This window comes from Astatotilapia calliptera, chromosome 11, assembly GCF_900246225.1.
Source record: "Astatotilapia calliptera chromosome 11, fAstCal1.2, whole genome shotgun sequence".
In the NCBI taxonomy this organism is placed as follows: domain Eukaryota; kingdom Metazoa; phylum Chordata; class Actinopteri; order Cichliformes; family Cichlidae; genus Astatotilapia; species Astatotilapia calliptera.
The window spans coordinates 21,670,555-21,682,242 of NC_039312.1; the positions used below are offsets into that span (position 1 = coordinate 21,670,555).

Here is an 11,688-nt window from a genome sequence, read left to right on the forward strand (position 1 = left end):
TGCAGATATTTAACCCTGTGTGGTTTAGAGAAAATCCAGTTTCAAACCTGCACAGCCAATTCTTGTTTTTAAAAAAAGTCATTAAAGACGTATGCTGTACAATCATTCCACCCTGGAAAAAAAATGTTCAAAGAAAGCATTAAAAGCCCCAAATTGTCATAACATTCGTGCCCACGAAGAGTGTGTGTAAACTTCTGATCACAACTGTGTAACTAGACTAAAAAGAACGCAAGAAGTCAAGTAAATGGATGAACACATGCAAAGACACTGGCGCAGTCTTCTGGTGCCTCTTTAAGGCGATGCATTCAAGGCTCCTGTGCCTGCATGAGTGCTAACAAAGACAAACAGTGCAAATAACTCAAACGCTGCAGTGCATAAAAGGTTAATAACAAGGGTGAAGGAAGAGATGGCGCTCCTTCACAATCAACGCATTCTGGCATAACCATAACGCATGAAGGACATAACAAACTGGATCTAAGACAACAGTATCCTAAGTGGCGAATTCATCCTGATAGCATTTTAAGTAATCAAATTTTTCCAGTTACCAAAACCACAGTAACATTTCACAATCAGGGCCGTTTCAGAAAGCCGGTTTAGTGCAAACTCTGAGTAAGTATACCCTGAGTTAACGAAAACTCTGGGTTTTCGGTTTCACAAAGCGAGTTTAGATTAATTCTGAGTGAGTTACTATGACGACACACTCCGTGAAGCTAACCTGCCCCCTAGCAGGTTTACTTCAACTAACCCTGACTTTCTCCGCCTCTTTGTCGGAAACCTGACTGTAGGAAGTGTCAGACATGGCGTGCTCCTTCCTTGAAGAGCCAGTAGATGTTGAAGCCCAAATTCTCCGCAGAGCTCTCCACCGGGAGAGAGTGATTAGAGCGCATTCGGACATTTTATCATTTCCTGATGATTTTCTGTGTGAACGTTACCGTTTTTCAGCACAATCTATAATTTATTTGAATAACATCCTCAGGCCATATATTGCTCATGTGACACATCGTGGACATCCTCTCAGTTCTGTACATATTATTTGTATTGCACTTCGGTTTTTTGCAAACGGGAGCTTTCTGTATAATATTGGTGACGCTGAGCACGTTTCCAAGGCTACCGTCTGTCGGGCAGTCAGGAATGTTACAGTTGCACTGAAACGTCTCCTGTACTCGTCTGTGGTGTTCCCCGGTCACAGACCCACAAGATTTATCAAAGAGGGATGCCACAAAATTGCAGGTAGCAGGATGAACAAAACTTAATACATGATGTGGTGATACTTGAACTACTACTTAAATTTTACATTTATTTTCAGGGTTCCCAGGCGTGATTGGCTGTATAGATGGCACTCACATTCCAATCATTGCTCCTTCAGTAAATGAAGGAGACTATGTGAACAGGAAGTCTTTCCACAGCATTAATGTGCAGGTACATAGTTCCCTGTAGCATTTCAAACTAACAAATTATTTCATTATAGTAGGGGAGACCGGGGATAGTTGTAACGTGGGTCAGTTGTAACACTTCCAATTTCTCCAATCAGGGCTAAGTTTCAAATGATGTGACTCATCCTGTGCATGCCCAACTCAGTTCTGCTATCACAAGTGAAAAGTCAGCACATTTTGTCAAACACAGACAATTTAACATGAAAAAAAGTAATTTGTATGCCAAAAAGTAAGTTTTTCTACTTTATTTCAATGTTTAATAGCATTATCTGCTTTGCAGTTAAACTCATCAAATTTAAATTGTATGTCTATGGGGATATATTCTGTGTAGGTCTTTAGAGCTAGTGTTTGCTGTAATGTTAGCTAGTTCATGGCTATAGGAGTCTGGGTCAGTTGTAACAATAATGCAGATGTTACAACTTACCACACTATTACTTTAACTTATATTAAACAAGTTGGGGCAGCGACATCAGCAGAGAGGTTCACTGGTCACATTTGTATATGCGGTTAATGCCGTTGGCAACACAATTACTTCACTGTTTGTGTTCCCCACACATACTGTACATTATGCAGACCACTGTGTCAGAGATGGACCAGTAGGAAGTACTGGTAGTGGAAATAAGTCAGGATGGGTGCACGAAACAGATTTCCTCATCTTTCTGAAGCACTTTGCAAACCACACCAAGGTAAGCCAGGATAAAAGTAATGGAATTGCGATGCTGGTGAATAACTACATTTTTTCAGCTTCATTGTTATGTTTAAAATTGGTGCAAGAGTTGTAGGTTATAATGCCCACTGAGCCAATGAGGCCAAACTCAAGGAAGACCAACCAAAATTAATGAAATATTCAGCTGCAGAAAATTCCATAATTTGTCTTTTTTGGGGGGTTGGAATATGTTCAAAAGCTAGATTTCTGCATTCTGTCACACACACACACAGCTACATAAATGGATGTAAGTGCATTCATGTGTTGAATAAACAAAGATTACATGTTAATGTTTTGTTAGTACCCTTATTTCATTGTGTTACATTTTACCCCAGGATATGTTACAACTAACCCAGACTATGGGGTTAATTGTAACATTTCACTCCTTGTGTTTGAGGCCATACCATGCAATGGGTAATTGTGCTGCAGAGAAAATAGCTGCACTATTTAATAGCCGACACATGTAAATACTTTGCATTAAATTTTGAATCCACTACCTTAAAAGAGCTCCAATTTACAGACGGAAATGTCAAAAATGTTACAACTATCCCCGGTCTCCCCTAATGGATGCTAATTTGTGTTCTCTGCACTGTGAAGATCATATGTGATGCTTCCAACATTATCACAAATGTGGAAGCCAACTGCTCAGCCTCTGTGAGTGGTGGTGGTGGAGGACCCCCACCTGTTTTTCGGGCCTCTGCTTTTTTTTCTGTTGGCTATAACGGGTCACATTTGAGCATACAGAGTAAGCAAATATGTACTTGTAATGTGCTCAGATAATTTCAATAAGTGCTTACAGAGGGGAAATTAATGTAGCCTCTAACTGCAATTGATTTACATCGGACAAACAGACCAAGCACTATGGCTCATAATACAATTCCAAGCATGACATCCCAGTGTATTTCAGACCCAGCAACACGCTCAGACAGAAACTGGTTCACCCGAAAGACAAAACGCCAAAACACAAACTTAACAATGTGGTGTATGCTGTACAGTGCAGCGAGGAATGCTCAGACCTCTACATTGGAGAAACCAAACAGCCACTTCACAAGCGCATGGCACAACACAGAAGAGCCACCTCCACAGGACAAGACTCAGCAGTCCATCTGCATCTTAAGGATAAAGGACACTCTTTCAAGGATGCCAATGTTCACATTTTGGACAGAGAGGACAGATGGTTTGAAAGAGGAGTGAAAGAAGCCATCTATGTCCACTGTGAGCGACCATCTTTGAACAGAGGCAGGGGTTTACGACACCAACTCTCTGCCATCTATAATCCAGTTTTGAGATCCCTTCCCAGACGCCTTAACGCCCACTCACATCCTGGGCCATCTGACCTCAGGAATTCGCATGATAAGGTGGGGCCAGGTTTCACAATGAACACACCCGAAACTCTGGCTGATTGGGACCCACGCCCAGTTTCCCACCTTGGCTCAGGCGATTAGAGGATCATCAGGGGGTCCTTTTGTCCCTCTGTGGGGGGTCACTCCCACTAGGTTTATATCTGGGACTCTCCACCATTTGACCTTAGAACTGAAGAAGCTTCTCGGATGAGAGGTGAAACGTCTTCAAGCAACTTAAAGAAGTCCAGACGCTTTTCTTTGCAAGCTCCTTTGAATACAATTACACCTTACCTGTTTGGACTATATTTTTATATTTCATTTTTACTTGCTGCCAGGAACGTTTGGGGCCTGTTGGGTTGCACCTGCGCTCAAATCACATCACAAAATAAAATGTATGAAATAAAAAATAAAATGAAATATAATAAAATAACGTGTTAAATGGGTGGAAATCCCTAGATCAATGTTTAAATGAACACTCACGCATTGACTGTCGGCTTTGTTTTGCCATGCATGCTCCCTTTGTTTTGCAGCTGAGGCTGTGTTACTTTTTTTCCGCGGAATTTGCATGTTATCGGCATATGCTGCCATCAGAATTTCGGCCTCAAGCGCTGTAAAATACATTGACCGCGCCTTCTTTCCTTCCGTCTCCATGGTGACTCGCTTAATCTGTGCTCCACTAATCAGGGCTTTATGTATCCTCGTGCGCGCGCTTAACTTGGGGTTAAAGCAACTCCGCGTTGACTGAACTAATTGTTATCAGCCTTTCTGAAACCGAATATTCCGAGTTGGACAGTTCGGGGTTACTCAACCCTGAGTATCGTTTTTCACTCTGAGTTTTCTAAACCGGCTTCCTGAAATAGGGCCCAGGTCACAACAAAAGTGTCATAAACTAGCACACGTTTGCCTCTAACCTGCAACTTTGTCAACTCAAAGAGTTAAAACAAAAAGTACAAGAGTATAGTTGACGTTGCAGATAGATGGGTCATACCAGAGCAATGGTTTTCTTTTTTAAGCCGTTACAATGAAGCAGTTCTTCATTTCAGGATTAAATGCCCACCTATACTTCTCTTTGGAATTTGTATGTTTGTGTAGATATTAAATGTATTTTAGTGCATTCCCTGAAGATATTTTTTAACGAGGTGTTTGCTTCTCTCTTTCAAAATGTCTTTCATTTCCCCAGAGGAGGGTTCCCCCCCCCACGCTTTGCAAAGTTATATTCTGTCCCAAGGCATCACTTCTTGCTGTCAGCGTTCAGCCACGAGCCGTCCTCCTCCACCTCCCGTCGGACAACGAGCAGCATCTCTGCCACGTCCTGAGAAAGCTGTTCAGTGAGAAATGTGCTGAAACAGAAGCGAAGAGAGAGAAGGTTAGAAGAACAGACAGTGGGGATTTTAATAGAGCACAGTGTCCTAACACAAAACAAACAATGAGCTAACCCCCACTCCCATGTGACCAGTCACATGGTATGACTCACTCAATGAGTTCAAACAGCACACCAAAGCCAAGTTTAGATCGAAGTCAGAATCACTCACACAGAGATTACGTCTCTGCTCCTGAGAGTCCGGGAAACATTGGACGTATACGTGCGCAATTCTTACCGCAGCTCTGCTTCTCCGCCGATGCAGACCGGACTCTTCAGCTTAGAGTCCAGGTTGTAGTACTGTCCGCTAACTTGCCGAACTGCGAGCCAATGCCGCCGCCGGAGCGGGAGGGACACAATCCCCAAAGATACTCGTGATGGGACATTCAGAATAAAGCCTTGGACCTTTGACATACAGAGGTTCTCAACTTCCCTGCAGTTTGAAAGAGGGGAGAAAGAAATCACTAAATCAGCCACTTTGAGATAGTCTTACTTAACCAGTTATTACGCGCAGTGCATCTCAGGGCATTTTTCATTATGAATGACCTCGACCCGGATAGCCTACTTCTGCAGCACTTACTGAGTCTGTAAATCTATCAAAGCACAAAATTCATTTTCACATGTAGCTGCGGTTTGGTAAGACTGCCAATATGCTTTTTATGTGTAATCCAACAACGCCTCAGGGTTACATCACAAGTGGTTTAAAATTAAGATGTTGTTTTAAGGGAAAAAAAAAAAAACACCATCTGTGTCTGAAAATAGTCTCAAGAATTCCCTTTTATTACAACAGCCTGGCACTAAGAGCTGATCTCAATATTCTGGATCCCGTTGCAGTATACAGTCCCAGCCACTTTATTAGGTACACCTTGCTAAAACTAGGTTGGTTGGTTGTAATCTCAGTTCCCTTTGTGGCCCCCGGTCTAGTCTTCTGATACTGTATCCCATCTGCTTCAAGGTTTGACATGTTGCACATTCAGAAATGGTGTTCTGCCCTGGAGATGGTTTCTTGGGAAAATCCCAGAAGATCAGCAGTTTCGGAAATAAACAGACCCCGTCCATCTGGCACCAACAACCGTGCTACGTTCAAAATCACTTTAAATCATCTTTCTTCCCCATTCTGATGCCCAGTTTAAACTTTAGCAGGTCATCCTGACTGTGTTTTGATGGCTAAATTCCTAAACGAAATGAGTTGCTTCCATGTAATTGTCTAATTGGATATTTTTATTAACAACCAGCTGTATAGGTATGGCTTAAAAAAAGCGACTGTGAGATTAAGTAAAGGAGAAAGGTAGAACAAACAGCCTGGAGACATAGTGTAAATGAAAAAGTAAATTTCAAATTTAACACCAACATTATGAGCACAGAGGCGGGACCTCTACACAAAATGACTTTCTCATTTCACAGACTTCAGTGTGACTCACTTACCTGCGTTTGTCCCACCACACCGCAGCCAACTCCCGGCTCTGTAGTGCCGCCATGATGACGTTGACATCATAGTTTCCCGTCCCTAACACCGACCGATGTGGGTTCACAACACACTGTGGAGCCAGCCTGCCACAAGAGAAAAAAGGCAGAGTTTTAAAAAACCAAATGTTATACTGCATCTTCTTTACAAAACTGTTTAGATTTGTTTTACTTTCTTGCATATAAATATCATCACAATGCATAACTGTTGTCCCAAAACAACCACACCGATATGAAAAAGCTGTGTTTTTGTGGGGTTGGGGTTGAGCTGCTCTGCATTCAAATAAATGTTGTTTGTCAAAAGCCACAGAGATCATGACTCATCTGGCCTCATGTTCAATTAAGCTAATGGCTGCTGACATACATGCCAGCCTCACTGAAAAACAATGGTTTCTGCTACACGGACAGCACCCACTGCTCTTTCCCCACAAAAACCTAATGTTAAATTTTCCCAACAGTGAATGTAAAAACAACAACAAACACCCACACACTTCTGATCAAATTAAAGCTTTTGTTAAGAATAAATGTTTGGCATTTTTCACTTTTAGGTGGAAGACATGATGGCTGAATGAGGGAATTCAGTAATTTCTGCTTGAGTCTTGGAGTTCCCAGTAAAAGCCTTGCTCGGCACTGCCAAAACTGAAGCTAAACATGAAAACCTGTCATGTTCAGCATCTCACACACGCCTTAGAAGATAAAAGCAGCTGCTGCATTGCAGAAAAATGGTAGTCTGTTCACAGGGTAAACAAATGATGGAGTATTGTCTGGAATGTTGAGGTTATAAACTGGTCAGATCATTGGTGAGTTTAGCAGATGGATCGTTTGAATGCTGTCGCTGGTTTGTGTACAGATTTCCGTACACCGTCACGTCACCCAGAGGCTCCCCTACCTTTTGCATATATCGTCGGCTGTCTCTTTGGTAAACACCCGCTCCTGGAGCACGTTGTTGAGTGCGTGAATTGCGCACAGCTCCAATCGTTGCTTCTCATGAAACACCTCTCCTTCGCTCATACTAAAGCTTCACAGACAAACGAGAAGTCTCGTTAATTAACTGTCATGTTACATCTGCTAGCTAGCAGTTTGTAGCCCATTCAGGCTAGCGGCTGCTCGCTGTAAAAGAAGCTGAAAAATCTGAGTATACACTGTGTTTATGACTGCTGGCAGTTTGGAAAAACATCGCCCCGATAAACTATTATTAATCAACAATAGCTAAACGAAGCTACCAACCTGCTGATAAAGCGATGCGCCGTTTAAATGATGATGGAGCCTGACAGCTACATCCAGAAACCGGAAGCTGAGCCTTTGTTGTTGAGGTGGTGTTGGGGTTTTTTTGTCGTCCGTATGCGTCCCTCACAGCAGGGCTGGAAACCCCGCCAGTTTAACAGTCTAATTATGCTGAATAGAGGAAAGTAATAATAATGGCAGGATTAACTCATCTTTAACTCACCAATGGTGTCACACACACACACTTCTTCCCCGCGTCTAATCACTGAGCTGATGCTGCAGCGCCCCCTAGTGACGAGCCTGATTACTGCTGACTGCGGTGATACAGACTGAAGTTGATGAAGTGAGCTAAGCCTCGAATAAAAATAAAGAACTATATTCTAGGAAAAATATAACTAAACTAAATGAAATTAAGTTGTACAACCACCAAACTGAAATAAACGAAATAAATAAATAAATAAAAATATGTAGGAAATAAGATAAGATAAGATAAGATAAGATAAGATAAGATAAGATAAGATAAGATAAGAAAATTTTTTATTAATCCCTCGGGTGGGTTCCTCTGGGAAATTCGGTTTCCAAAAGCACAGCACCGACAGAAGTTACAGTTACAGAATATTATATATATATATATATATATATATATATATATATACACACACACACACACACACATATATAAATACAGAGACATATATAAATAAAATATACGAAGGGGATAAATAGAATAAATAGGAATAAAAATAAAAATACAAGTGAATTGCACATTTCAAGTATTGAGGTCTATTGAACCATTGACTATTAACAAAAGTATTGCACAAAAGGTATTGCACAGTGAGGTGAAGAGGCACTACAGCTTAGTTGTTCCCCCCTCCTTTGTCCACCTGTTTCCCCTCCCTCTCCCCTCCAGAGAGGAGTTAAACATTTTGATGGCGTGTGGGACAAAGGAAATGTTGTTTTCAAAGCCTGCCCGACTAAGGCTTTGATGCATTGTTTGGTGAGACTTGAGATTTCTACATGACTGCCTTATTCTATTCTGAAATAGTGGACAATGATGTTTGCAGACGACATTGTGATTTGTAGTAAAAACCAGGAGTAGGGCGAAGAGCTGAAGAAAGTCAGTAGAAGCATGACTAAACTAGACTAGACTAGACAGGTGAAAAGGTAAAGTTTCAAGGAGCAGAGGTTGCAACGTTGGATGAGTTTAAATACCTGGAGTCACATCCAAGACAACAAACAGTGCATAAGAGAGGTTAAGAACAGGCAGGGTTAAGTGGTTGGAAACAAGTGTGGGGGGTGATTTGTGACAGAAGGATAGCAGCAAGAGTGAAAAAAATGGCTTACAAGATGGTTGTGACACCTGCTGTGATGTCTAGTTTGGAGACGGTGCCACCGACAAAAAGACAGGAGCCTGAGCTGGAGAGAGAAGGCTCAAATGGTTTGGGGATGTGCTGTGGAAAGATGGTGGATGCATTGGACAAAGGATGTTGAATGTGCAGCTGCCAGGCAGAAGGAAAAGAGGAAGTCCACCAAGAAGATTCATGGATGTCGTGAAGGAGGGCATGCAGGGTTGGTGTGTCACAGGAGGATGTTAGGGGCAGGGTAAAATGGAGGCAGATGATCTGATGTGGCGACCCCTAAAGGAAGGAGTTGAAAAATGTATATATTCTGAAATTATTAGCAAATTATTATTAGCTCTTAATAAATATTCTCCATAGTATAATAATAAAGTTAGAACTTAAAACAATTAAAACAGAAGCAAGTAAATCCATAAACTGAAAACTGTAAATTTTCAAATTTACATTATTACAGAAAAATGTTAAATCTGTCTGTTTTTTTATTGAGATAAATGTAATTATTTGCATTCCTGAACAGGAAAAGATTTAATGGATAGATGTTGCACTTGAATAATTTCTTAAAGAAGTCCAGTGTGGGAAAACTAATTCTGTTTAATGTGTGTCTAATAGATAACAAAATATTTTTTAGTTTTAAACAGATTTTATGACAAGTAATCTAATAGATTTGTTAATTACTGTAACGGTTAGGGTGACAAAGCTTTGTCTTACTGTAGAGGCTAAGCCTACGCTTGAAGCCACTGAGGTATTTGTTGACAGGGATGACGCGCGATTTCACTGGTATGCATGAATATATTAAACTTGATACAGTCCAATAACTCCAGCCTTACTCATCTTGTCCTTTAGATTCTTTATTTCCACAATTTAACATAGCAGCACAGCGGTCACAAACTGTTTGCCTTCTTCCGATCAACAACACACCTGCTGCTAATTACGTGTGTCTACCTTAAATACATTCACCATACCAAAAAACTCAAAAAGTGACCTCTAGCGGCATACATAAGGTATCAACCCCAAAATTTCATAAATTATGGCAGTGTTTTGGAATCACTTAAAAGATCTCTCTAAACTTGATTATAAACAGTGGGACAATTTTGGCAAAAAGGTCAAGATTTGGTCACGATGACCTGTCTGATCGAGCATCAGTATGCGGAAAAATACGGTGGCCCCTAGAGACAAAGCACGTACAAACTCCAAAACACTTGCGAACTCCAAAACACTTGCAAATTCCAAACACTTTGGATTTTGCAAGTGTTTTGGAGTTTGCAAGTGTTTTTTCGTTAGCAAGTGTTTTGGAGTTTGCATGTGTTTTGGAGTTTGTACGTGTTTTGGAGTTTGCAAGTGTTTTTTAGTTTGCATGTGTTTTGGAGTTTGCAAGTGTTTTGGAGTTTGCAAGTGTTTTGGAGTTTGCAAGTGTTTTTTAGTTTGCAAGTGTTTTGGAGTTTGCAAGTGTTTTTTAGTTTGGAAGTGTTTTGGAGTTTGCATGTGTTTTGGAGTTTGCAAGTGCTTTTTAGTTTGCAAGTGTTTTGGATTTTGCAAGTGTTTTGGAGTTTGCAAATGTTTTGGAGTTTGCATGTGTTTTGGAGTTTGCAAGTGTTTTGGAGTTTGCATGTGCTTTGGAGTTTGCATGTGTTTTGGGGTTTGCATGTGTTTTGGAGTTTGCATGTGTTTTGGGGTTTGTATGTGTTTTGGAGTTTGCAAGTGCTTTTTAGTTTGCAAGTGTTTTGGATTTTGCAAGTGTTTTGGAGTTTGCAAATGTTTTTTAGTTTGCAAGTGTTTTGGAGTTTGCAAGTGTTTTTTAGTTTGCAAGTGTTTTGGAGTTTGTACGTGCTTTGTCTCTAGGGGCCACCGTAGAAAAAGGGTGATTTAAGTGACTTTGAACATGGTATTGAACATTGATTGGTGGTGTGGTGTCAGACAGACTGGTCTGAGTATTTCAGAAACTGCTGATCTACTGGGATTTTCCCACACAACCATCTGTAGGGTTACAGAGGATCCTAAAAAAGAGAAAATATCTAGTGATCGACACTTCTCAAATGCTCAAATGTCAGGGGTCAGAGGAGAACGGCCAGACTTTTTCAAGCACATGGGAAAGCAATAGCAACTCAACAAAAGCATGCAGAAGAGCATTTCTGAAAGCACAACATGCTTAAAGCTACAGGGCTACAATCATACTGGGTGCCACTCCTGCCAGGTAAGAACGGGAAACCAAGGCTATGTCCACACGTACACGGGTATTTTTGAAAACGGAGATTTTCTGTTTTCGTTTTAAAAAATAATCCCGTCCACACGTAAACGCAGAAATGAAGGAAAATGCTGCTAGGAACATGCCAAAGCAACAGGTGGCGATATATTCCTAACCGTGTAGAAATGTTGGCCAATCAGAAGTCTAGAAGCCTCGGTGGGAAATAGTAAACAAGGATGGGGCATAGAAGCAGAACCCAGTCATATGTGTGGAGGGACAGTAACTGTGTGTGTATATGTAAGCATTTAAACACTGCAGAGAGTACAATTAACAGTAACAGTATGGTAGAAATTAATTTCACCGAAACAATAACGTGGCGCACAGTGTGACGTCAAAAAAGGCGCACACCTTTGACGCTGCGCTTTCTGTCCACACGTAAATGCAAAAACGGAGTTTTCAAAAATATCCACCCTGGCAGGAGTTTTTAAAAATCAGGGTGGATATTTTCAAAAACTCAGTTTTTGCATTTACGTGTGGACGGAGAAAACGCAGCGTCAAAGATGTGCGCATTTTTTGACGTCACACTGTGCGCCACGTTATTGTTTCGGTGTAATGAAT

General features: G+C 41.1%; 1 protein-coding gene across 1 annotated transcript; it reads right to left on the reverse strand.

Annotated features, from left to right (window-relative positions):
* Positions 1 to 4,303: 4,303 nt before the first annotated feature.
* Positions 4,304 to 7,822, reverse strand: josd2 (Josephin domain containing 2). Its single transcript, XM_026184567.1, has 5 exons — positions 7,534 to 7,822; positions 7,196 to 7,324; positions 6,268 to 6,393; positions 5,081 to 5,275; positions 4,304 to 4,822 (listed from the first exon to the last, which is right to left on the reverse strand). Exons 2-5 carry the CDS (start codon positions 7,315 to 7,317, stop codon positions 4,714 to 4,716), a joined length of 552 nt encoding a protein of 183 aa, XP_026040352.1. The 5' UTR covers positions 7,318 to 7,324; positions 7,534 to 7,822; the 3' UTR covers positions 4,304 to 4,713.
* Between the last annotated feature and the right edge of the window lie 3,866 nt (positions 7,823 to 11,688).